General features: G+C 42.0%; 8 protein-coding genes across 13 annotated transcripts; 4 read left to right on the top strand and 4 right to left on the bottom strand.

The window, feature by feature from the left end:
* Positions 1–32: 32 nt before the first annotated feature.
* LOC104799430 (low-temperature-induced 65 kDa protein) lies at positions 33–3,516 on the top strand. Of its 5 annotated transcripts, none has more exons than XM_010521958.2 (8): positions 33–310; positions 780–873; positions 1,220–1,352; positions 1,435–1,606; positions 1,810–2,067; positions 2,296–2,720; positions 2,841–3,051; positions 3,182–3,516. In XM_010521958.2, the coding sequence occupies exons 4-8, from the start codon at positions 1,504–1,506 to the stop codon at positions 3,229–3,231; spliced, it is 1,047 nt and encodes a 348-aa protein (XP_010520260.1). In that variant the 5' UTR covers positions 33–310; positions 780–873; positions 1,220–1,352; positions 1,435–1,503; the 3' UTR covers positions 3,232–3,516. The 5 variants fall into 5 exon arrangements, with proteins under 5 accessions (XP_010520260.1, XP_010520259.1, XP_010520263.1 ...); XM_010521957.2 differs by having other exon boundaries at positions 780–962; XM_010521961.2 differs by lacking the exon at positions 780–873.
* Positions 3,517–3,544: 28 nt separating this feature from the next.
* Positions 3,545–4,917, top strand: LOC104799427 (receptor like protein kinase S.3). The gene has a single exon (XM_010521953.2). It carries the CDS (start codon positions 3,898–3,900, stop codon positions 4,894–4,896), a length of 999 nt encoding a protein of 332 aa, XP_010520255.1. The 5' UTR covers positions 3,545–3,897; the 3' UTR covers positions 4,897–4,917.
* Positions 4,918–5,572: 655 nt separating this feature from the next.
* On the top strand, positions 5,573–7,749 carry LOC104799428 (putative L-type lectin-domain containing receptor kinase II.2). Its single transcript, XM_010521954.2, has one exon. It carries the CDS (start codon positions 5,594–5,596, stop codon positions 7,628–7,630), a length of 2,037 nt encoding a protein of 678 aa, XP_010520256.1. The 5' UTR covers positions 5,573–5,593; the 3' UTR covers positions 7,631–7,749.
* A 70-nt stretch (positions 7,750–7,819) lies between these two features.
* Positions 7,820–11,412, bottom strand: LOC104799429 (transcription initiation factor IIA large subunit-like). The gene is made up of 11 exons (XM_010521955.2): positions 10,637–11,412; positions 10,191–10,361; positions 9,922–10,071; positions 9,770–9,824; positions 9,630–9,688; positions 9,376–9,477; positions 9,079–9,231; positions 8,666–8,726; positions 8,427–8,581; positions 8,256–8,339; positions 7,820–8,136 (listed from the first exon to the last, which is right to left on the bottom strand). The coding sequence occupies exons 1-11, from the start codon at positions 10,760–10,762 to the stop codon at positions 8,113–8,115; spliced, it is 1,140 nt and encodes a 379-aa protein (XP_010520257.1). The 5' UTR covers positions 10,763–11,412; the 3' UTR covers positions 7,820–8,112.
* A 3,084-nt stretch (positions 11,413–14,496) lies between these two features.
* LOC104799426 (probable protein phosphatase 2C 78) lies at positions 14,497–17,175 on the top strand. Of its 2 annotated transcripts, none has more exons than XM_010521952.2 (4): positions 14,497–15,357; positions 15,445–15,756; positions 16,039–16,260; positions 16,349–17,175. In XM_010521952.2, the coding sequence occupies exons 1-4, from the start codon at positions 14,803–14,805 to the stop codon at positions 16,361–16,363; spliced, it is 1,104 nt and encodes a 367-aa protein (XP_010520254.1). In that variant the 5' UTR covers positions 14,497–14,802; the 3' UTR covers positions 16,364–17,175. The 2 variants fall into 2 exon arrangements, with proteins under 2 accessions (XP_010520254.1, XP_010520253.1); XM_010521951.2 differs by having other exon boundaries at positions 14,506–15,357; positions 16,155–16,260.
* A 105-nt stretch (positions 17,176–17,280) lies between these two features.
* LOC104799425 (pentatricopeptide repeat-containing protein At3g46790, chloroplastic) lies at positions 17,281–19,543 on the bottom strand. Its single transcript, XM_010521949.2, has one exon. It carries the CDS (start codon positions 19,402–19,404, stop codon positions 17,437–17,439), a length of 1,968 nt encoding a protein of 655 aa, XP_010520251.1. The 5' UTR covers positions 19,405–19,543; the 3' UTR covers positions 17,281–17,436.
* A 709-nt stretch (positions 19,544–20,252) lies between these two features.
* Positions 20,253–22,255, bottom strand: LOC104799424 (DNA-directed RNA polymerase II subunit 7-like). The gene is made up of 6 exons (XM_010521948.1): positions 21,753–22,255; positions 21,255–21,420; positions 21,090–21,140; positions 20,899–20,964; positions 20,737–20,805; positions 20,253–20,555 (listed from the first exon to the last, which is right to left on the bottom strand). Exons 1-6 carry the CDS (start codon positions 21,866–21,868, stop codon positions 20,493–20,495), a joined length of 531 nt encoding a protein of 176 aa, XP_010520250.1. The 5' UTR covers positions 21,869–22,255; the 3' UTR covers positions 20,253–20,492.
* An 85-nt stretch (positions 22,256–22,340) lies between these two features.
* On the bottom strand, positions 22,341–24,195 carry LOC104799423 (ras-related protein RABA2d). Its single transcript, XM_010521947.2, has 3 exons — positions 23,984–24,195; positions 23,677–23,861; positions 22,341–22,974 (listed from the first exon to the last, which is right to left on the bottom strand). The coding sequence occupies exons 2-3, from the start codon at positions 23,839–23,841 to the stop codon at positions 22,483–22,485; spliced, it is 657 nt and encodes a 218-aa protein (XP_010520249.1). The 5' UTR covers positions 23,842–23,861; positions 23,984–24,195; the 3' UTR covers positions 22,341–22,482.
* Between the last annotated feature and the right edge of the window lie 480 nt (positions 24,196–24,675).

The raw sequence follows: 24,675 nt of genomic DNA, 5'->3' as shown, positions 1-24,675 counted from the left end.
TTTATTTAAGATGAAACAACACGCAAGTGCAGCGTGCGAGTGAGAAACTACCGACTACCGAGAGGATTTTGCACGTGTGGAACATTGCACACGTGCGGCCATAAGAGAGCGCTTCCGGCGACGGTATCTTTTCCCGGCAACTAGTCTAGCGATGAGCTGCCTTTGCGGTTCCTCGACTTCTACACTGCGAATATGCGATGCATCTTTCGGAGTGAAGTGAAACTAGCGATCATACCCATTTCCCGCGATTTTACGGCCGGAAAGTACTCCGACGCCGGGAAAACGAAGAGATGGATGTCTCTCTGACCAGGTTGGTAGTCTTTTGTTCTATCTTGTGCGACATTGGGTTGTCTTTGACACTGCTAATCAGCTATGTCGAAGATTCGTCAAGATGGTTTTTGCCCAAAATGTTCAGCGTTTTCGTTGGTATTCTTAGTTAATGAGATCAAATCTCTTGTGCACGGCGAGCATTCGGTGAAATGCCTCGGAAAAAATGCTCTGATACTTTATTTCCAGAGATTCGGATGTCATAGTTTTCAACTAACGAATCCTTCCTGGTTATAAGACAAATCAAAGGTTAATGTTTTTCTGCTCATGAATGTTTGAAATTGAGCACTTTGTTTGATGAAATGGCACTTGAAGATTTTGTTAATGGCTTGTCGGGTTCATGGAGATAAAAATTGTTGCTTTGGTCACTGCTCAGAACCTTTCTTGAGATGAGGTGTGATGACTCTGTGACCTATGTTGTTGTTGTTGTTGTCAATGTTCTTGCAATGCAGGTTTATCACATACTCAGATTTGTTCAAGTTAGCTGTAGTAGTTCGGTCTGGCTTACAGCTAACAGTAAGCCAGTTCTCTTGTGATATTTGGCAGGTATTCTCTATCATGGATGACATTCAAGTTTGGAAACTTTACGTTCTACTGTTGTGGCTAGGATTTTCGTGTTTTCTCTGAAAGATATGGTAATGATTCAATTGAAAAATGGGAAGTTCTATCACAAGAAACTCGTTTTCTCGACGGATTTATTACAATACTGTGCGAAGCTATCTTGTTTACGACTTTTGTAAAGGACTGTCGAGTGGTTTATATACAGTGGCATCAATTCTTGTGTGGTTTACATACAGTGGAAACAGTCTTCGTGGACTTCTTACAAGGTGTCTTGTGTTTGTGGTTCCATGTTTTGCTGACTGATTCTGTAACTGTATTGCCTATTCTTCAGGCCGAACATGAGTTTCTCAGGGAGAATTCCATTCCTGTCCAAGAATATTTTGTGTACCTTCCACTTTCAAACGAGAGGCCACAAAATGTTTGGAAGACATTACCACCTCACATTTATGGCTCCCTTTTCTGTGGTATGTCCAAGAAGCTCAGAAAACAATGCTTTAGACATTTCCTTTCCTGTCTTAAATGTTTTCTGTCCGTGTCATAAAACAGATTTCAGAACAGATCTCTGCAAGATTTCTCTAAAACAATAAAAATTAAAAAAAAAAAAGACAAAGCACAATGTCACCTCACCTTGAGCCGGTTGCTGAGCTTGAGAGCGTGAAAACACGTGGCAATAGTCCTCGAAGTCCTGGCTTCTCAAGCGTCGATCAGCTTCTCTATGGTATGTATCTGTACTTCATTTCTTGATCTTCACTGAGACATGTCTTAGAATGTTTCCGTTCCATGGATATATATGTGAATCGAGGTCTGTTTCCAAATCTGTTTTGTCTGTTTCTTGGTGAATTAACAAGATTTTTCTTGGACATAAATTCCTTTTCCCCCTCTTTTTGCAATCGGTGAATCTGTTTTCTGTAATTTTTTCAGCCAGTGAAGCTTCAAGGCGGTCTCCTTCTTCTACGCCAAGAGAGGATGATGCCCTTGAAGGAGATCATTCCCACCATAAGAAGTCACTGTTTGGAAAAATGAAAGAAAAGGCAAGAAAATTGAAGCATAGTCTCAGCAACAAGAAGAAGTACGGGGAAGAGGGAGATACAACGCCATCATGGAGTGCCAGGTCGGAAGACCGGGAAGCTGGAGAGGAAGAAGAAGAAGAAGGAGATCCTGAATATTTCGGAGCCCCAAGTAATGAATTGATCTTAATTTCATATTAACTATTTCATTGAATCTTTCAAAACTTACACCAATAAATGAAAAATGATCCATTAATACACAAGGTAGTGCATGAACAAGAAAGCAGAACTGCAAACAAGTGCCTGATGAGAAAACAAAAAAAAAACGAAAAAACAAAAATCAGTTTTGATATTCTGATCCCAGGACGATTCTCAGATTGATTGCGGTTTGTTTTTCCAGTGTACGAATCAGAGATGGCTCCAGTGGAAATGAAGGAGACTGCAAGGCAGCATCCACGGGCAGATCCAGTGATCCCTGAGAACCATGTCTTGTCTGTCCCGGCCAAACATGGTTCTGATCTCGAACAGCAGAAACCTACTGGTTCTGACATGACAAAGACTGGATATGCGCCCGAGAACTTGGCTTTGGCTGACAAAAAAGAAGAATCTTGGGCTAGTAAGAGCAAGACAGTTGCAGAAACCGTGACTGAGAAGCTAGCACCGGCTTATGCTAAAGTCTCTGATGTCACTCAGGCTATAGGTGCAAAGATTCAAGGTCTGGCTGTTTCGGCCTCCATGGTGCAGAACACAGAAAGGGGTGACGTTTCAGGAACTGACAAGCCCATCACCATTGGAACTGACAATCCTGTTGATTCTGAGAGTAAGGTATTGACCAGTATACTGTATATGTGGTTAAATGCATTTGTACCATTGATGTATCCACACGCATGTGGAAATTATGCTTCACGGATTCATTAGACACTGAGATATGTCTGTGATGGACAGGTTTGGGACAAAGGTGTATCGGTGAAGGAGTATATAATGCAGAAGTTTGAGCCTGGGGAAGATGACAGAGCGCTTTCTCGAGTCATATCTGAAGCCATCAGTCCTCGGAAAGCTTCTGGTCATGGTGGAACGGTCTGGAGAGCGGAAGCCATAGAATCAGCTCCGATAAGTTCAGGACAAAGAGCTCCCATTTCAACCAACACACATGAAAGTGAGTTCCTTTATCTGGCTGAATCTAATAAGCTACCTTTCGGTTTCTTTAACACGAACTGAAACACCTATATTAGATACTGAATTTCCTGTCTGATCCATTCTGCGTGTATCTTCTTCTGTTGTTGCAGTTGCAGTTGCAGAGGAAGAAAAACATGGAAAAGTGCTTCAACTGAACTAAAGAAGAAGAGGGTTTCCTCTGCTCTTGTAGCATTATATTACCCAAAAAAAAATCCAAATCTCTGATGACAAATTCCAATTACTCTTGGAAGAAGAATATATAAACTGTTGTTTTGTACTTAAGCTTCATGTTTTCACCAGCAACCAAGCTTGGTGTTTTTTTTTTTTACATTTTTGTTGTATACATAAGTATATTCAAGATTGTAATGCATTCTCTTGTATTCATTTGAATAAATGGACCTCTCTGGTTCCAGCAATAATAAGCCTCCAAGGCAATTTTTTCCTATTGTATTCACAAAGGCTTCCATTCTTTGGCCATGGTTTGATCATATTTTGGCCTCTTTAACATGAAGAGTCCACAAAATTATCTGCATTCTGAATATGCATTATTTATATTTAATATCCGACCGACCAGTTCAGTCCATGATTAAATTATGCACAACAAGAGAATATATGAACATTAAAAAAAAAAAAAACTGGTCGTCTGGTACATGGGTTGACCTTGTGTCTGAAGAAAGTGGCCTGCAAGTCATTGCCCACATACTCAAAACCACCAAACATAGACAATGCCATTGTTCAGAATGATGTTGTTGCTGCAGAGAACAGAGTGAGACCCGCCTCATTGAATTCTTACCAGTTTTCACATCTCCTGTTGGATTTCTCTGAAATGGGAGCAGCCTTCAGATCTCTGTACGGGAAGACCAAGTACGAGGAAGTACAAGAAGAATGGGAAGAAGATTACGGTCCTCAGAGATTCTCTTACAAAGCACTTTACAAAGCCACCAAAGGGTTCAAAGACAGCGAGGTGGTCAGGACAGAAGCTAATGGGATGGTTTACAGAGGGAAGCTTTCTTCCAATGCCCAAATCGCTGTAAAGAGAGTGTCTCTAGACATGGACCAAGAGACCAAACACATTGTGTCTCAGATCGTTGGAATTGGAAAACTTAGGCACAAGAACTTGGTCCAGCTCCTCGGCTACTGCAGGAGAAAAGGTGAATTGCTTCTGGTCTATGATTACATGCCTTATGGAAACCTCGATGATTTCTTGTTTAATGGAGAGAAGCCTAACCTTAGTTGGTCTAAAAGATTTCACATCATCAAGGGAGTAGCATCTGCTCTTCTCTATCTTCACGACCAAGTCTTTCTCCACAGAGATGTAAAAGCTGCAAATGTACTCTTGGATGAGGACTTAAACGGGCGGCTCGATTTTGGGTTGTCTAGATTTGGCACGAACAGGAACCACGTGCTGGGAAGTGTCGGGTATGTGGCTCCAGAGCTTATAATCACAGGAATGCCAATGACAAAAGCCGATGTTTATGCCTTTGGAGCTTTACTGCTTGAAGTTGCTTGTGGAAGAATGTTCATAGAATCTCCTGGGAAGCCGGAAGAGTTTAATCTGGTCAGTTGGGTATGTCAGTGCTGGAAAAGAGGGAACTTGATCGGTGCCCGAGATGCCAGATTGGTCGGAGATTATGTTCAGGATGAGATGGAGATTGTACTTAAGCTTGGACTAATTTGTTTACAGTACAACCCAGAGGACAGACCAAGCATGTCTCAGGTGGTGAAGTATCTTGAAGGGCATGATGTTTTGCCTGAAATCCCTCCAGATACTCCCGGGATCGGTATTCCCACTCCATACAATGAAGTTTTAGCCAACCCTGTATAGTCCCATGACCGAAAGAATTTAGTTTTTTGCTTTCTGCAGAATCTGTGTTCCGAAGCACAACCCTCCATTAGAAACCAAACTCCCTGAAAAAAAAAACATTTGGAAAAGTACTCTGCATGTTTTGTTTTCGTTTTGTCAACCTTCTGGTTATAGAAACACATTATCTGTTACTATGTATACAATGTAATGTATGAATTCAATGATCCATCATCATCATCACCATTCATCTTTGTCCATTGAGAGAATTTTAAAACTTTTCTGTATCAAGGGTGTATATATTCTCTAACATATCAAAGAGTTTCCATTTAGACCAAGCTCTAAAACTCCATGGTTTCTGCAGAAAGTTTCTTCAGGAGAAAAGAAAGCAGTTGACCGGCAAAGAATAATGCATTATGATTTAAACCTCTCATATTATTGAGTTGAAGAACATAAACTACATGCAACTAGCACTTTCTCAATTTAAAATTTCGTTTTCCAACTACTAGTTCAAACCGCTATTTATAAATCACTGATAACGAGATGTGCATACGCGCAAGCAAGAGAGACTAGACCTAAGGAAAGAAGATCCAAAAGAAACTTCTTTGAAAGTTCACAATCACATAAAATAAAAAAGGGCAGAACTTACATCAGTTTCTTTCTGCAGCTCTTTGAAAGTTCTTCCAGTCAAACAGTTCATCAATTTCAGGAGTTGTTTCAGATGGCTGCAGCTCTCCGGTCACAGTGTTTATGGATAATCGTTTCTTCCTTCTTCTTCTTCTTCCCCTCGGTGTTTTCTCAAGGTGGAGACGAGTTTGTGTACTATGATTTCAGAAAAGCGAATCTGTCCATTGATGGAATGGCGACTATCCTCTCCAGTGGCCTTTTGCAACTTACAAATGATTCAACACAGAGTACTGGTCATGCTTTCCACAGATTCCCTGTAGAATTCGATACGTCTTCCTCCAGCTCATCGGAGTCGCTTTCATTCTCGACGGAATTCGTATTCGCGTTTGTTCCAGAAGCAGGAAACCGAGGCCAAGGAATGGCTTTCGTGGTATCCGCTTCCACTGACTTCAGGTATGCTAATCCAACCTCATACTTGGGGCTTTTCAATAGATCAACTGACAATAAGACAGAAAACCATGTTCTGGCCATAGAGCTCGACACTAACAGAAGCCCTGATGCTGAAGATATAAGTGATAACCATGTTGGGATCGACGTCAACAGTATCGTCTCCATGGAATCCGCAAATTCTAGTTACTTTTCCAATGCAGAAGGGAAGAACATAAGTTTGGTTCTTGCCAGTGGAAAACGTATTCTGATCTGGATAGAGTATGATGGTGCTGATAAACTGCTAAATGTAACTCTAGCCCCGATCCCGGTTCAAGAATCTGATTCGCCTCTCCTGTCAAGATCCATCAAACCAAGCTTGCCTCTCTTGTCAAGACCCATCAATCTTTCCGAGATATTCTTGGAGGAGATGTACATCGGTTTCTCGGGATCCACAGGCACGGTCAAAAGTGATCAGTACATCCTCGGATGGAGTTTCAAGAAAGGTGGAAAAGCCGAAAGCCTCGACATGTCAAAGATTCCTAACCTCCCTCCTCCGCCTCCTCGAAAGCGACCCCCTACAGTTATAGTTGCTTCTATATCGGCAGTCGCTTTTCTGATGATAGCAGCTGCAGTTCTTTATCTTTATCAGAAAAGGAAATACGCAGAGATTCTCGAACAGTGGGAGAAGGAATACAGCCCTCAAAGGCTCTCCTTTAAGACCCTTTACAAAGCAACCAAAGGTTTCAAAGAAAGTATGTTACTTGGAGCAGGAGGCTTTGGAAAAGTCTACAGAGGAGAACTCCCTTCCGGTACTGAAATCGCCGTTAAGAGAGTTTCCCATGAGGCAGAACAAGGAATGAGACAGTATGTTTCGGAGATCGTTAGCATGGGAAGACTAAGGCACAGGAACCTGGTTCAGCTCCTCGGTTACTGCAGAAGGAGAGGAGAATTGCTCTTGGTATACGATTACATGCCAAATGGAAGTCTTGACGACTACTTGTTCAACAGCGAGAAACCGAAAAAACTAAACTGGTCTCAGAGGTTTCGAATAATCAAGGGAGTGGCTTCTGCCCTTCTTTACCTGCATGAAGAGTGGGAACAAGTTGTGCTCCACAGAGATATCAAAGCAAGCAACATCCTCTTAGACTCCGGTTTAAACGGAAGGTTAGGAGATTTCGGTCTTGCAAGATTCCACGACCGAGGCACTAACCTCCAAGCCACTCGGGTGGTTGGAACCATCGGCTACATGGCTCCAGAGCTTACCGAAATGGGTCTGGCCACAACTTGGACAGACGTCTATGCCTTTGGTGCTTTCATGCTAGAGGTGGCTTGTGGGAGGAGACCGGTAGACCCGGAAAGACCACCAGAACAGATGATTCTGGTCAAGTGGATAGCCAGTTGTGGAAGAAGAGGTCACCTGCTGGATACTGTTGATGATAAACTGGAAGGGGACTTTGAAGTGGAGGAAGTAGAGATGGTTTTGAAGATGGGCATGCTCTGTTCACAGAGAATGCCAGAAGACAGACCTGCAATGAGACAGATATTACAGTGTCTGGAAGGAAATGACAGAGTTCCGGACATATCTTTTGAGAATGCTGAATTTGGCATCCCCTCTTTAAGCAATGAAGGACCAATGATCACTTCCTCATCAGCAGCAAGTTTCTCATATGATACTGTTACTGTCTTATTTGATGGTCGCTGAACGCGAAGCCAGCGATCCCAATATTGTTGTGTATAATCTCTCTTTTTGTAATGGCATTGTATATACTATAACTGTGCTCTCTGATACGAAGGTTCCATATTCAAATAACGTGATATATATATATATATATATATATATATATATATATATTGTAATGGCATTGTATAATATATATATTGTGGTCTCCGATACAAAGTGTTTCAAGCTTCTAATTCACACACTGTCTAAACGACATATGCCACAGGAAAACGAGAGTTGAGTCGTCACATTAAACCTGGAGTTGGTGAAAACGTGCTGTGGAGAATTACAATCCAACAGAAGACCAAAACCTGTAATAAGCCACAGACTTTGGAGAAAACCCCCCACCTAAAGGGAAGCTCTTTCTTTATGTACAATGGTGGATAATAAATAAACTCCAAGAGACAAAAGGAGCAGAGAGCAATAGAAAATAACCTCCAGTCAGACATACTGGCACTTCCCTATCAGAAGTCGAACTCTCCAGTGGCCTGCACAAAATGAACGGATGTTTCAAATACAAAAATGGTTGGACCGAGCAGATGAATCTGATCATTTTTTTTTGGCTGTTGGTGATTTGGATTACAGTTCAGGAATGGAAATTACAGACCTTGTTGAAAAGAATGTCTTTGTTGTTTATGTGCATTATGCCATCTTTGAGGGTGCATTTCCACCGGCTCTTTGTGCGAGTCACCTAATACATGTGTGCAGGTCGGAGATCAGATGTAAGGACAAAGTCAGTTTGGTGTTGTAAAATTATGATGAGGACAAGTTAGTGAACCTTGTCAAATTGGGCAAGGACCAAGTGCTGTGTGTTCATATCCTCTTCGTCATTGATGTCATCCAAGTCATCCTCATCATCGTCATCTTCATTCAAACTCTCATCATCGTCTTCTTCATCTTTTATTTCGTTTTGCACAGGAACTGGAGTATTTTCTGCATTTTCATAACCAGGAACCGCATGAAGTGAGTTATGGAGGAATTGATAGCATTACTAAAAGCATATACGACAGATGTTACCGTTCGGGGCAGGGGTATTGGCGATGTTATAGTCTTCGCTGCCTCCTTGGTAATTGAAGATCTTCAGAGTGGAGAAAGGGGAAAAAGGGTAAGATGAAACCCAGGAATAACTTTAGAACTTTTTCATAAATTATGCTCAAATACTTGACTATTTTAACACTCGCATTGGCCGTTACTGAGTGAAACGTTATACACTAATGCGCTCATCTGACAAGTCAAATGAGTTATCACATTTACCTCAACCAGATAATTCAAGAGTTCTTGGAGTCACCTATAGTTTCTAATCCCCTAACATTTCGTTTACCCACAACTACATTTCACAAGCCAATACAAATTCACTTTGCCCCCTTACAATAAGTTGGACCACCACATTAAGATAGAATCTGTAATTATAATGAGCATATTAAACTTACGTTGGGAGTAGAAAGCATTTCATCATAAATATCTGGATTCGGCCCATCCATTTGAGGAATCTTCAAAGAAGATTTTGTCAAAGCTGACTGGATCTCTACACAGAATGGCTTATCTGTATCTCCCTCGCACAGTGAACCACCCCCTTGGTTTACCTGCCAATTTACAGAACTCAAACTTCTTTCACATAGAAATCATGTGTTCTATTAACTTAGCTTCAGAGCTTTTAACAAAAAAGAAGCCATGTAGTTATAAAGATCTAAGTCTCGATATACTTAGGGATGAACAAGAAAACATACATCTGGGACAAAATCCCCTGCTCCATCTAGCTGGGGTATATATCCACCATTTGAGTACTGCCCAGAAAAGTTGTCACGTTTTCTCTTTCCAGTCATGAGATCCTGAAACATGTGCCAACATCAGATGGACTCAGTTTTAACTGATTGTAAAGTTTGGTCTCAATTTTAACTGATTGTAGAGTTTCTATCAGTTCTCATCGAACCAGAAACAGTCCATTTTATGCAATTCCCAGACATGACGATGCAAATAGCACCTGTGCCAATGGTTGGCTGGAGTTTCCTCTGTCCACATCTTCCTGTCCTTCAATAGGAGCTACCGTACACAAAAATAATCATCAACGAAACAGTAAGACTAGCAGCTGGGAAAGAATAGTTTGGCAGACACATTACTTACCAATATTGACATCAACACTATGTGGCCTTTGGTTGGCCCATGGAGAAGGAATTTGCTGGAAAACAGCCAGAAAACATTAGCCAAAACCCACAACTGGAAAAGTGAAGGTCATTGACCAATTGGAATACGGATGTCAAACAGCTTAATCTCACCATGTATGGACTAGGCCTGAGACCTTTGACAGAATTGTTAATGCCATTTTCAACCGCAGGAGTGGGATAATTATATGTCGAGTTATCAGAACTTCCAGGATGTGGGGTTGATGCAGGGAGTGGAGTTGGTGCGGGAGTCTGTAAAGGGGTCTGCTTTCACAGAAAACAAGAAGCTTCGATTATTGAAATCCCGTTGAAACTAAACCGTAAATCAAATCCAAAACAACAAGCAAAAAATGACAAGACTTCGTCTAATGGTGGAAACTCACAGGAGGGAACAGCATCTCGGCTGTGGGAGTCTCATACTCCTCGTTCCCCTCGTACGGTACATTGAGGTCGTGCATGGGAGTTAATGATCCTCCTGGTGTTGGCTTCTGAGCAAACGACCTGCCTATCGGACCACTTAATACTCCGGCATGCATCATCTTCGTCTCCCAAATCTATCCACAATGTTTGCACCAAACAAAGCGGAATCAGCTATTTCCCAGCTCCAAATCCCCAAAAATTCCTAAAACCCTAGCTTCCAGCTGAATTAATTATCCATATCGTAACAAGTACAGTTCCCAGATCCACGCAAAATGTATTCGATTCGTGACATATTCCATAGATCTAGAGAAATGAAACAGATTGAAGAGCAGTAAATGACCCAAGAATCGAGACAAAAGATTTTTCAGGATCGGAACTCGGATGCAAACCACGGGAACTTTCAACTAACCGCTTGAAGCTCGGTAAGGGCAATTTCTCCCGATTCCCCACTGTTGACGAACTCGTCTCGAACCTTGCTGATGACATCCTCGATGACATGGATGTAGACGGCGCTGGTCGTGGTTGACGCGGCCATATCCGGAGCTTTACCTACTCAATTTTCGATTAACTTGCTCAGAAAAAAAAAGGAGAAACGAAGATTTTCCCGGGAAAATCTCAGGCGAGAGAACCCGAGGTTCGAAAGTGCACGTGAACAAAATCCAGGAATTTCGAAAGCGAGCAACGGGTGGAAGGAATCAGAGTGGCGAAGAAAAAACAAGATTGGAATATAAATAGGTTTGCATCCCATATATAAGCAGGCAAGTCCACGTGGCATCATCTGCAAGGTCTTCAGCCCTTTACACTCCGCTCGTCACCGTTGGATGATACTGACGGCCTCGTCTAAATGGCCCACGGCCCAATTCAGTACTCATAGGCTCGGCCCAAAAAGGGGTTATTATAAGGTGGAGGTAAAGATGTAATTTATCGGAAGAAAAGGGGTAAACATGTAGTTGCTGCAGAGAAAAAGCCCTAGAAGCAAGCAAGAAGCCGAAGCCGAGAGCTTAGCCGCAGGAATCACGATGGGAACAAGCCAAGGCGAGGAACTTGCGGCCCAAGAAAGCCACGGTGAAGCCACCAAACGCAAAACGCAAACGCGAAAGCGAAGCCTGCGGTGGCAATGCGTTTGCGTCGGACCAGATTTTGTGAAAAATATATTTCCGTCGGTTCAAACTCATGATACGTATTTGTCCAATCCAGCGATATATACGTATTACATATATATATATATATATGGGCTGACGAGTTTATTATGATTTGATATATATAAATACGTATTGTGTGTGAGTTGTATGTAGAGGCAGTACCACATAACCTTGTATGACGGACATTTTTTTTTTTGCATGCTCACATCAGTCGATGTGAATTGTTACAAAGCTCAATGTGAAGTTAGATCGCGATTGATTTGTAGTCGGAAAACTTAAGTAGCTTTTGTTTCAAAAGGGAAAGTTGGGAGCTTTGGATTCTTCGATCTCTCGACCGACCGACACGTATCTCTCCACTGTCGTGACGGAAAGAGCGAGCACACATCGGCAATAAATTAGTAAGTGCATGTAGATTATTTGGACCGTTGCTTAATATTAATCATTGTTGTCCCAAGAAACACGTGGTGGAACGATATGACAATCTACGTTTATGGTTTCATGAGATTAATCAAATGGATTTGTTAATCTTTGGGGTCTTATTAATTAGGTTAGATGGGCAATCAATACCATCCTCAACTGTCTAAATCATACATATATATATATATATATATGCATATATGCTCCACAAAAATGAAATCAAGTTACAACTAAATCAATAGATAAATATAATGTCATGTGTCATGTTTTCTTTTCTCGTACACTTGATGCGTGCACGTCCCTGATCCAACATTACATATCTATATTAATCACGTAGAGATTTTGCCATGACAAAAAAGATGCATTATCGATCAACTATTTTTTTTTTTAAAAAAAATAAGATATTGAATATATGTAAGTGTGGAGATATAAGATTTTTTTTTTTTTTTTGAAAAATGCATAGAGGAGATAACGCAAAATGAAAAAAAAAATTCTAAAATGGAGCGTCAAAAAAAAAAAGTCGGTAATGACCAAGTTTAAATACGTGACGTTGAAAATTAACAGACCGTTGCAACCTGCCCGCCATGCATCCTCGGGGAATATCTGGCCTCGTAAAACACGTGTCCACCTCATCACTCGACACGTGGATCACCATCCTCCCCTTGCGAAGAAAAAATACGATCGCAACGTGGGGTTACGCCTGCCACGTGTCGCCTTAGGCCAAAGTTACCCTTTGACCCAACCTTAGTTGTTTACCGACAGGACACGTCATCTTCCTCGTAAAACATGAAAAACATAAATTCTAAAATAAAAATTGGTTTTTTTTTTTCGTTCTTTAACACAAATCTTGGAAATCCGTTCGAATTGACTTTACATAAATTATGATGATATTTCTTTTCTATCAAACTTTTTTATTTAACGTGTGAAAACGATGATTTATACACAACTAAATGGTAATAATATTATATTTTCAGTATTGGGGAATAAAAATAGTAATTAAATACAGAAGAAAACCTTTCACGTGGCGCGAAGCATTTGCCTCCTGTCAACTTCATGTACCAGACAGGCCAGCCTTCTTCAACACGTGGCGCCTGTCTTACACGCGCTTCTCATTTTAAATATAAATAAATATTTGTACACTTTCGTGGGACCCACACGTCATCCTATCACTTGATGCCACGCCCTATATAATTTTCTATACAGATATTTTTCTTTTTCTTTTTTAGTTTTTCCGCATGTTATTTATATATACGATTAGTCATAATTACTTCACCCATTTCAATCATATGAAATATTGATGATAATACATAATTGGATGGTCGAAATTGTGATTATAACAAGGTATAGTGGGGGTGGGGGGAGGGGGGTCATATGTGTGTATACATATATTCACTTATATAGTGGGGTCATATGTATGTGTGTATATATTCACTTTTTAACATACCGAGTTAAACATGCAGTCGAAACGTGTCCCTATTTGTGGTACGGTCCAAAAGTTTAAATATAATATCCGTATGACTTTCTAAAGCATGCACTCATGCAGCATTTAGACTTTTTATTTTTATTATATAATTAGGTGCATTATCATTCGTAATCGTCATTCAATCATTATACTGGCTGTTTATTTATTTGGGTTCTAATTTGGAGTAATATTTCTTTGCTGTCATCATTGAATTACAATAAGATAATAAAGAAAATTCCACGAAAATACTGAATTTTTTAATTTGACAAAAAAACATTAAACTCTATTTTTTTTAATCAAATAAATATTAAATTTTTTAAACGAGTCTAAAAAAACACTTTAAGTGATTAAAAAAATACATGAATTTTTCTACGATTATTAAAAAAATACTAAACTTTTCTAGTTATCCAAAAAAATATATGAACGTTTTTCGATTGTCAAAACAAAAACTAAATAAAATAATATGAAGTATTTGTATCTTTTTATACCACATTAATCATTTTATTTTGACAATCGTATAAGAATTAAGTGTTTGTTTTGAAAAATTTTAAAAATTTAATATTTATTTGATAAAATAAAAAAATTTAGTGTTTTTTTAACTGAATTTGAAAGTTGAATTTTTTTTTTATAGATTTTCTGCAATCTAATGATCCGAAAAAAATATTGCAAATCATGCTAATTTCTCAATGAATGAAATTAGTCATGTTCTACGGTAATTTCATATGAATATTAAAATGATTTTCCTAGTAAAATAAAATAAATTTGACAACTAAATATCGAACCTTGAATCAGACACTTACCGATAAATAAAATAAAATACCAAAAAAAATAAAATAAAAGAGTAGAACGGTCCACGGAAATACCAAAATGATCCAATTGAAAAAATAAAATTTGCGTGATGAGAGAAAAGCAGGATCCAAGACAGGGGTCTGTGATGAAGACACGTGTTAGAGATACGATGATGAGGAGAAATAGCAGCAGACATTCTAGAGTTGGGTCAACAGGTGGACCCCTAAACATCAACCTACGACACGTGTCATTGTTATTTTTTAACGCATTAGTCCAGCTGTATTATATTTTTTTATCTGATTTATTTAAAGTTAAAAGTAATTAATTAAAGATTTAAGGTTAAATTGGGGTTTATATAAGGAATGGGGTTTGGTATGAGAATTTCTCATGAAATGTTCTTTTCACTTTTGAGGTTCGGTGTTAGAATCTGATTGGTCCACGTTTTCTCCGTATCCAAGAGAAGGGGACGTGGTAACGTTATGAGATGGACGGTCCAGATTTCTTCGTCCAGATAGAGTAGTGCTGAGTCACTCCATTCAACAGCTCTTCTTCTTCTTCTTCTTCTTCGCTTTCATCTGCCCGTCCCGGCTCGGTCAGCTGCCCGACACAATAAAAAGTGGAAGAAAAATGGAACATGAGCGTCCATTGAAGCGCCATCCTCTGTTATAAAGCTTTTCCCTCTTAGCTTGTGCACGCTTCTCTCTCTCTCTCTCTCTCTCTCTCTCTCTCTCTCTCAAACATTTTAGAGGAAGTTATGGAGCGTCAATGTTGATCAAACCGGATCAACGCATGGCGGAGATTTGTTGCGGCGTCCTGAGTGAGAATGAAGCGGCGGCGGCGACGGTGACGCAGCCGTCGAAGTCTAGGCGCGAACGGAGCTCTTCGAGGGCGGCGCGGCGACGAAGGATGGAGATCCGGAGGATTAAGTTTGTCTCGAGCATGCCTTCGTCGGAGCATACGGCGGGGCAAGACGACGGCGAACAGAAGCGGCGGAGACGAGATGTTGCCACCACCGCAGCCGTGTTGTGTCGGGTTTGTGAGGAGGAGAAGTGCGATCACTTGGAGTCGGCGAAGAATGGGAGGACGGCGTCTGAAACGGCGAAGGAGGTGGTCGTTCTGTGCGAGTCTCTGAGCCCTAAAATTTTCGCATTACCGGATCCGGAGGCGTACCTCAAATGCGGCGTCGTTTCGGTTTGCGGGAAAAGACAGGATATGGAAGACGCCGTCGCCGTACATCCGTTCTTCTTACATCCTCGAACGGAATATTCCACCGCTGGATACCATTACTGCGGCGTCTACGATGGCCATGGCTGCTCTCACGTACGCCGCCGTCTCATATCCCCTACCTCTCTAATCCTCCTCTACGACGTCGTTCTGATCGTTATCCGTTTTTTTTTGGATGTGAAGGTGGCGATGAGGTGTAGAGATAGGCTGCACGAGTTGGTTCGGGAGGAGCTTGATGAGATGGACGGGGACTGGGAAGGGGCGATGGAGCGTAGCTTCACGCGCATGGACAAGGAGGTGGTCGCGTGGAACGAGGGCGAGGCTGTCACCGCGAACTGCCGGTGCGAGCTCCAGACGCCGGACTGCGACGCCGTCGGCTCCACCGCCGTCGTAGCCGTCGTTACGCCGGACAAGATCATCGTCGCTAACTGCGGCGACTCCCGCGCTGTCCTTTGCCGTAGCGGGAAATCCATCCCCTTGTCTTCCGACCACAAGGTCTGTAATCTATCCCATGTGTCGTTCTCTCTTCTCATGGGTTTTTTTTTTACCATCTGAAAATTCACCCGACTTTTGGCCCATCTACATCCCCTACATCTCACCGTACCGGCTCTTCTCATGGAGTTACTCTGGACGAAATGTACAGCTTCTCGGTGCGAATCCTTAGGCAAAGATAATACCTTTCTTAGAAAACATATAGTCGTAGGTGAAAACGGTCGAATATTCGTGTTGGTTTTCGTGAGAAGGGAGATTCTTACTGGATTTTTCATGGTAAATCAGGTGAAACGATGGTTAAGAGCGTGGAATAAATCCATTAGGAATTCAAAGTCTAAAACTTTAGCCACCTTTTGTGCACATTTTGTAACTCTGCTGGCTCTGTTGGCGCATATGAACAGCCGGATCGGCCGGATGAGCTCGACCGGATCCAGGCCGCAGGTGGCCGAGTCATCTACTGGGACGGACCACGTGTACTTGGAGTCCTTGCAATGTCACGAGCCATTGGTGAATTCATTATTACATCCTGATTCACACTGTCCGAGTGTGTGTACAGTTTTAATATCTTCTCTCTCTCTCTCCACGTTTTCTTCAGGCGACAATTACTTGAAGCCGTACGTGACGTGCAAACCAGAGGTGACGGTCACTGAACGGGCAGATGACGATGACTGCCTTATACTAGCGAGCGACGGCTTGTGGGACGTGGTGTCGAACGAAACGGCATGCGGGGTGGCTCGGATGTGCCTGAGAGGGAAACCTGGAGGTGGTGGTGTGGCTCAGCCACCGAACCACAACGAGAACCAGGTGATGGGAGGTGGAGGTGGTGGTAGTGATGAGGTATCGGACAAGGCGTGTACGGACGCGTCAATATTGCTGATGAAACTTGCATTGGCAAGACACAGCTCGGACAATGTCAGTGTCGTTGTCGTTGATCTTCGTCGAGACACGTAATGGGGGTGGCTTTCTTTGTCGGTGGATCCATGGATCTATGGACGGATTCCCTTTTTCTTTTTTATTTTTAAATTTAACTATGGGTTTTTGCCCTTCTGAACGAAGAGGAGGGTTAAGCGCTAGGGAGTGACTAGAGTAGGTTTTAGAGGGGAAAAAAAAGATTTTTCAAGCCGGGTCGAATTTCACCGGGAACGAGTGAACTCGGGGGGGAGTCGAGCGAGTTTACCGTTGTACCCTTGCTTGTGAATCTATATGTATATATATGTGTGTGGGTGGGTTATATGTCTTTAATGAATGGACGAATGTGACCGGCCTGAAGTACGTTGGATCAGACGCGTGTGGTTCACACTCGGTGTTAGATTCTTCCTATCACGTGTTCCAAAACGTGTCTTTTTGGTGTCCCTTTTATTACATTTGCTCTCTTAACGAATTATTGTATTTTATTGATCCTAAAATGACTCCAACTATTTACTACATTTTTTAAATAATATTAATAACTGATATTAATAACAATATAAACTAACCAACAATTATTATTATTTTTCTCCACAAGTGTTAACACGCATTTCTTTGTGATTGAAAAGAGCTAATATGATGATTTAACAATAATGGTGATCCAATCGTATTACATCTCTGTCTTCTGCATGTATCTCAACCCCGAAACCTCTCTTGCCTCTCTCCCGTTCTTTATTCACAAAATCCGACAGTATAAAAATCCAAAGGGAAAAAGAATCACCAGTAATCCCCACAAGAACACACTCCGTTCTTGAAACTGTGAAATCTGTTCACATCCCGAACAAGAATCTCCTTATCCATGAACTTGGATATGAACTTTGTGAACAGGTGGCAGTCTTCGCACAGTCTCAGGTTCTTCGTGATCCTGATCGGTTCCCCTTTCGCTGTATTGATCAGACCGAACCCGACTGCTATCTTTTCGCTATGCCCCAACACTATCCTCTCTTTCTCTTCTGTCTCCAGCTCATACAACACCCCTTTCGTCTGCGGCACGTATCCTTTCTCCTTCATCTCTTCCGCTAGTCTGACCAAAAGGGCATGGATCTGTTCGATATGTGGGTTGAACTCATCTTCGGACACAAACGAATACATTCTTCTCCTCACCTCGATCCAGCTTCTTCCGGGCAGCTTCTGCAATCCCCGGGATTCTAGAAGCTTCTTCACTCTCTTAACCTCGTCCCACATCTGAGCTTCTGCATATATGTCTGTTAACAGAACATAGTTCCCTGCGTTTCTCGGTTCAAGCTCGAACAGCCTCCTGCTTGCCCGCTCTGCTAGCTCAACATTGCAGTGAATCCTGCAGGATCCGAGAAGGGCACCCCAAACCTTTGGCCCTGGTTCAATCCTCATATCTTCCACCATTTTTGCTGCCTCGTCTAGCCGATCTGCTCTGCCCAAGAGATCAACCATACAAGCGTAATGCTCGACTTGGGGACGTATCCTGTGTTCTCTCCACATGGAATCAAACAGTTTCTTCCCTTCTTCGACGAGGCCCTCGTGACTGCAGGCCCCCAAAACGCTGACGAATGTTACAGGACTCGGGGAACATCCATTGGCGATCATCTCTTCGAATATCTGTATTGCTTTCCGGCCATAACCATGAACGCCATAGCTTGAGATCAAGGAATTCCATGATACGACGTCTCGGTTAACCATCTGGTCAAACACCCTTTGGCCCAGTTCAAGCTTTCCACATCTGGCATACATCGTCACCAAAGCACTCATCACCGGCATTATGGAATGAAGCCGACGCCTGAGTAAGTACCCATGGATCAACTTTCCTTGCTCCAACGCCGATATTGCAGCACAAGCTTGAAGCACACTTACCATAGTTATGGAATTCGGAGATGAATCCTGGGTTTCTTTCATCATTTCGTGGAAAATCTCCAAAGCTTCGAAAGGTTTCCCATTTTTCGCATAGCAGGCGATCATTGCGCTCCAAGAAACCACGTTTTTCACAGGCATCTCATTGAACACGCTACTGGCATAATCCACGCACCCGAATCGAGCATACATGTCCACCAACGTAGTCATGATGTAAACATGCGAGTTGTACCCGCGCCGGGTGATATGGGCGTGAATCTCCTTTCCCTTCTTCAGATGATTGCCCGTGCATTCTGATGCAACACAAGCCTTGAGAACGTATGTGTACGTGAACCTGTCTGATTGAACTCCAATTTTATTCATCTTCCTATACAAATCCAACACTTCTTCTCCTTGACCCGCTAACGAAAGCGCCCTGAACAAAGCATTCCACACGTATATAGTTCTCTTACGCGTTCCATCGAACACCTTCCGTGCATAATCAACGTATCCCAATTCTGAGTACATACCGATAAGCTTAGTCGCCAAAAAGGGATCTTGATCAAACCCATTATCCAAAATGTGTCGGTGAACGCGTAGAGCATCAGAAAGACAGCTTTGATGAGCGCAGGAGAGTATCAGAAGCTCGTAGGCCTGTTGGGTCGGGTTGGATTCCTGATCCAAGACATGAAGCGCTTGCTTCAAGTTTCCCTGTTTGCAAAGTGATTTAATCAACTGGATATTGGTGAGATTCGTTCCGGCGCCGGTGGTTGTCGGAGGGTTTAGGGCAACAGAACACGGAGGCGGTTTCGGAAAGCGAGGACGAAAATAAACCGAGTGATAAGGCGGTTGCGTTGCTTGAGGAGGCTGAAACAGCAACATTTCTCGGGCGAAGTAGCTTTTCCTGGGAAATTCACAGAATTTTCTCGGCTTCTCCAGTCACATCAGGTTTTGATCGACAGAGGCCCAGGGGAAGAACGAACTTGCACAGCCATTAGCCAATGACATTGAATTTTACTCAAATGACCCACTCACTTGGTTCGCACCTATTTCGTACACCAGAAAAAACATAACACTTTTTTTTTTGTTGAAAAGACGAAATTACCCTTAATGAATACACGATTTTTATCCGTTCGAAAACAACTTCGTTATTACGACTTCGTAATTAATTCTAAATATAGTTACAATTGATTCTAAAAAAGGTGGCAAAAAAATCATCTCTCTTATTTTAGTTGTATATCAGTTATATGTTAGTCGTAATAAGATCGCAAAAAATAAAACGAAAAGGGTATTTCGGACTTTTCCAACCGAAAAGTGAGTTAAAATTGAATTTTTTTTTTTCGGTGGTGTACACTGAAATTGCTGCGAATCAAGTGGGTTATTTGAGTAATATTCCCGCTTAGCGTTGCCGCTTACTCTCCACGTGCCAAACGCGTGACGAAAAAATCTTTTTCGGTAGAATTGGGCCTTATTTGGGCCGGGGCCGGGTCGATATAAACTGGCAATATATATATTACATGTTCAGTTTTCTCATTTTCCGACCCATAATGGATCCTTATGGAGCCCACTTTAAAAGTACCGTCTGAATCCATCCGGTCGACTAAAAAGAATTGGATTTTTCAAAAAACAATTCACAAAGGAATTGAATCCCATCTGATCTGAACCCAACCGGATTACAGATTTGGTTATATAAACCCGAAAAAAATAAAGTCGGCTTAAATCCGAACCCGTCGAATTGAATGCAGAATCGGATCGATCCAATTGACACAGTGACATTCAGTTTGGACGGTTCCGTCCCGTGGTACAAAACTCAGGAACCTTACAAGGATATGGCTGATTCAGTTTGGACGGTTCCATGGAGGAAGCTTCACATTCAAGAAGAACAAAACATCAATCAGGGGAACTACTAACTATACAACAGAAGTTCCCAAAAGGACCAAACTGTCAGTGTGTTCTCTCCTAGCTTCTCCTTATGCGGCTGCCGGATCGTTTATGACTCCCAGGAAATCGTCCTTTATGGTTCCGACGCAAAACTGCCAAAGGAAAATCCATTAGCTGTACCATTACCGATCGGATGATTGCCCCCTAATCAACCAAAAGTTCGAATCTTTTGATATAAGCTGTATCATGACTGGATGAGATGAATCTTTAGCTCAACTCAAGCAGTAAGAAGAGATTTAGAGGGATAAGGATGTCGGGACAGATCATACGTACGATTTCAGTAGCATCTACTCGGGTTCCAATGATCTTCAACCTAACTTCACACTCCTTTTGAATCTTCACCTGAAAAAAAGCCATGGGATATTGGTTTCTAGCACAAGGATGCCAAAAACTAGAACTCGGAGAATCAAACTTAAGAAGAAGGAGAAGAAGAACCGATCCATCTGATGTCGTATAATTTGGCATGTCCCCGGGCTGAAACTCCATATCGTCCGGAATCAGCTGCCAGTGAAACAGGAAATGCATCTTAGCTCAGGAAAAAACCACAATTTGAAACGGAAAATCAATCAAAACATAAAGTGTTGGAGCTCAGAATCATGAGCAGACAACAGGGGAGAGAAGCTCACATGCTTGGAAACAAAAATTTGAACGGGACCAGCTTCTGCGAAGAATCCCATCTGCAAAATCACAGAATCAATCCCTCAAATAAACTCCCAGTGGTAAGACTAAGTAAGCCATCACAGGAAGGAAGAAACCCAGTTAGATATATATATAGACACACATATACACACCTTATTCACCAAAGTAACAACAGCTTCCAAGATCTCGCCTTTAAAAGGCCTGAACACAACGCATTGGTACTTCACCGGAAACGTGACAGACCCTGTCCCATCCCTAATCAGACCCTTTCCAACGCTTTCTATTCCAGTGATCGCCACTACAAATCCATGGCGGCCACTGTACGGACAGATAGAAAAAAGGGGGAAAACATGAGTAGAACGAACACGCAATTCCATTAATCTTTGTAAGAAGAGGACGCCGATTACGGTTAAAAGGAACATAGTGTTTCGATGGAATTCCGGATTCTTCGCCTTACAAACGTTTCTACCTTATAAACACGAAATGAACTCGAGCCCTAGAAACCAGAACCGACGGCTGAAAAGGGGTTAGTTTCCTAGTTTTTCGAATCCTTGAGTCATTCACTGGAACGACAAACCAGACGAATAGATGGTTTCCAGAGGATTTTCCGGGAAAATAAAGAGGGAAGAGGAGGTGGGAGAAACAGAGACCTGCAAGTGCCTTCGACATCCTTCATGAGCTTGGAGACGAGATTTTCTCGTAGGTTCCGACCAAAGAATCGAGGATGCAACTGCATGTTGCGCTCCAACACTATGTGGAAGAACATCTCTCTCTCTTTCTGTCTCCGCGGCGTTCGTCCAGACTTTAAACTTTAAACTCTGCTCTCATAAATCCAGTTTTATATGCCAACCGTCGGATTGAGTAATGATGAACGGTCCAGATTGCTTTGGCTTGACAATTTTGGAGCTTGCTATTATGATCATATAATATCCACGTGGCTATGACATTGGTTGTATTCCCATAAGACTGTGAATTCGTATATTTCTCACCAATTTTTTTCAATAATGAATCATTTTCTAACACAAGATTTTTACGGATTGAAGTTTCTCAATGGTAACACCTATGATGATGATGATGATGATGCGGGAAACGTAATAATAACAATACCAATGGTGATGGTTGATGGTGATGATGATGATGAACAATTGCAGATTTAACAAACTTACCTTCTTTTTCTTTTTTCTTTTTATTATAGAAGAATCTCAGAAACTTCCACTGAACACAAACCCAAAGGGACGGACATAAAATAGTAAATAATATAAACTATGAAGTAGTAATTCTACATTGCGCTTCAGCCAAAACTTGAAGAGAGAGAGAGAGAGAGCAAAAAAAAAAAGTTTGAAGCTTTGAAGAGGATAAGCAAGGGGGGGTGTTTACCTTTTAAGAAGAAGAACAACATCCCCTTCTCCCAGCACCAGCTGCATCATCAATGTTAATGGTGGTTCCCTGACCAGGAATGGCTGAATTAGCAGCCGCCGCCTCCTGTGCAGCCAGCGCCTTCTTGCTCACGATATGGTAAATCTCCGTTAAGATCGTCTGGAACGCCTTCTCCACATTCGTTGCCTCCAACGCCGATGTCTCGAGGAAGGACAGACCTTCCTTCTCAGCCAAACCCTGCCCGTCTTCCTCCCCAACCGATCTCAAGTGGTTTAGATCCGATTTGTTCCCAGCCATCATTATCACGATGTTTGAATCCGCGTGGTCTCTCAGTTCACGCAGCCATCTCAGGACATTGTCGAAGGTCTGTCTCTTGGTGATGTCGTAGACAAGAAGTGCGCCCACTGCTCCTCTGTAGTAAGCACTCGTGATGGCCCGGTACCTCTCTTGCCCTGCCGTGTCCCATATCTGTGCCTTTATCGTCTTTCCTTCTACCTGTTTCCACCGTTAGACAACATCAAACCCGGATGTTAATGGGGCCTGTTAGATCTCGAAAAAGATGAAGCATCTCAAATGCAGAAACAGCTATCTTTTTAGCGTTGAAACAAACCCTTCTCGGGAGAAGCCGGGACCCTAAATCTCAACACCCACAAAGTAAACCCTGAGAACCGAGTCTGTTCTTCATTTCCAATCTACCCTACGGTCCAAAGGCGATATTTTTACATAGGTTCAATGGCCGAGAGGAGAATGTGGCAAATATTCCGCTGCATCCAATGCTTCAATCTTAGAAAACCATGAGCCATGAGAAAATTTTCTTGATGACACACACGCAAGATCGTCCACTTACACCCAGTTGCAAGCACGATGTAATAACGAGCGGCACCTTCATCAGACAGAACAGAATCTCCCTAGCATTGAACTAAAGTAACTTACAGAATTCCTGCCTCATATATATGAATATCATTGACCCCAATTCTACCGGCAAACCAAATGGCTCGATTGAAGAGGTAAATGGAGATGCAGCTACAAATGGCATTTCACAATTCACACTCACTCACACGAAAGACTAATTAAAGGCCAGGTTTTTAATTTCGCTTTGGCTAATTCCGACAGTAGGACTTCCGAAACGTACTTGTGTCCTTGCGAGATTAATTAGGAAAAGAACCAGCGAAAAAGGGGAGGAGAAAATCGAATCACCTGAAGAGTCCTGGTGGCGAATTCGACGCCAATGGTGGACTTGGATTCCAGGCAGAACTCATTTCTGGTGAATCTCGACAAGATGTTGGATTTCCCAACGCCAGAATCACCGATCAACACGATTTTGAACAAATAATCGTAGTCTTGATCTACCCTATGCGCCATTTTCCCTCTCCAATATCAACCTATACATGCACATCCAGAAACCCGAATCATCATCATCATAATAATACCCATATCATCAAATCTCTGCAGATCCGGAGGAAAATAACACGAACTCAGAGAATCAGAGAGGAAACGAGCATACCCTTTTCGCTGGAAAAAATGGCGGATCGATCGAGAAGCCAATCTCCCCCCCTTCAGATCTGCAAAGGGCGAAACTTATTCTCGAAGGGTTTTCGTTTCGTTTTAGAAATCTAAACAGATTTTTTTTTTCCAGCCAACGGGAGGAATCTGACGGAACAGTTGAAATTTTCAGGTTCTCATTAGAAACCTTTTCTTTTTAAATTTTGAGAAAAATAATTACGCGAACATACGCATGTACGTTATATAAACAAACAGGTGTTTGGTCGGCACGACAAAACGGTGTCGTGTGGGTGAAAAAGGACAAAACCTCCAGTTGCTATGCTGCTGAGTGCTGAGGCGTCTGGACAGCTGGCAAAACGCAAAACGCTGTGAAAAGTAAGATGATGTTCAACTTCGAGGTGTATTGTATTATCGTAATCTAATAGACTAATATTAAGCTATAATCAGATGCTACGGGGCCTATGTTGTCACCATAATAAGGCACCAATCATTATGTGCCACGTCATAAAACTTGCAAAACGAACTGATTATTTAATCATCAGAGATGAGAAAATGAAAAAGATATGATCATTTCATGATAGTCTAGTCTGCTAATTATTTTAATGTATTGATTTTGATTGCATAAGTGGGAGTCATGTTGGGGGGTTGTACAATTTGATATTCTATATTACAGAGCATATGTTAAACTGATTA

This window comes from Tarenaya hassleriana, unplaced genomic scaffold (assembly GCF_000463585.1).
Source record: "Tarenaya hassleriana unplaced genomic scaffold, ASM46358v1 Cleome6, whole genome shotgun sequence".
NCBI lineage: Eukaryota > Viridiplantae > Streptophyta > Magnoliopsida > Brassicales > Cleomaceae > Tarenaya > Tarenaya hassleriana.
This window is presented reverse-complemented; position numbering and strand designations above follow the sequence as displayed.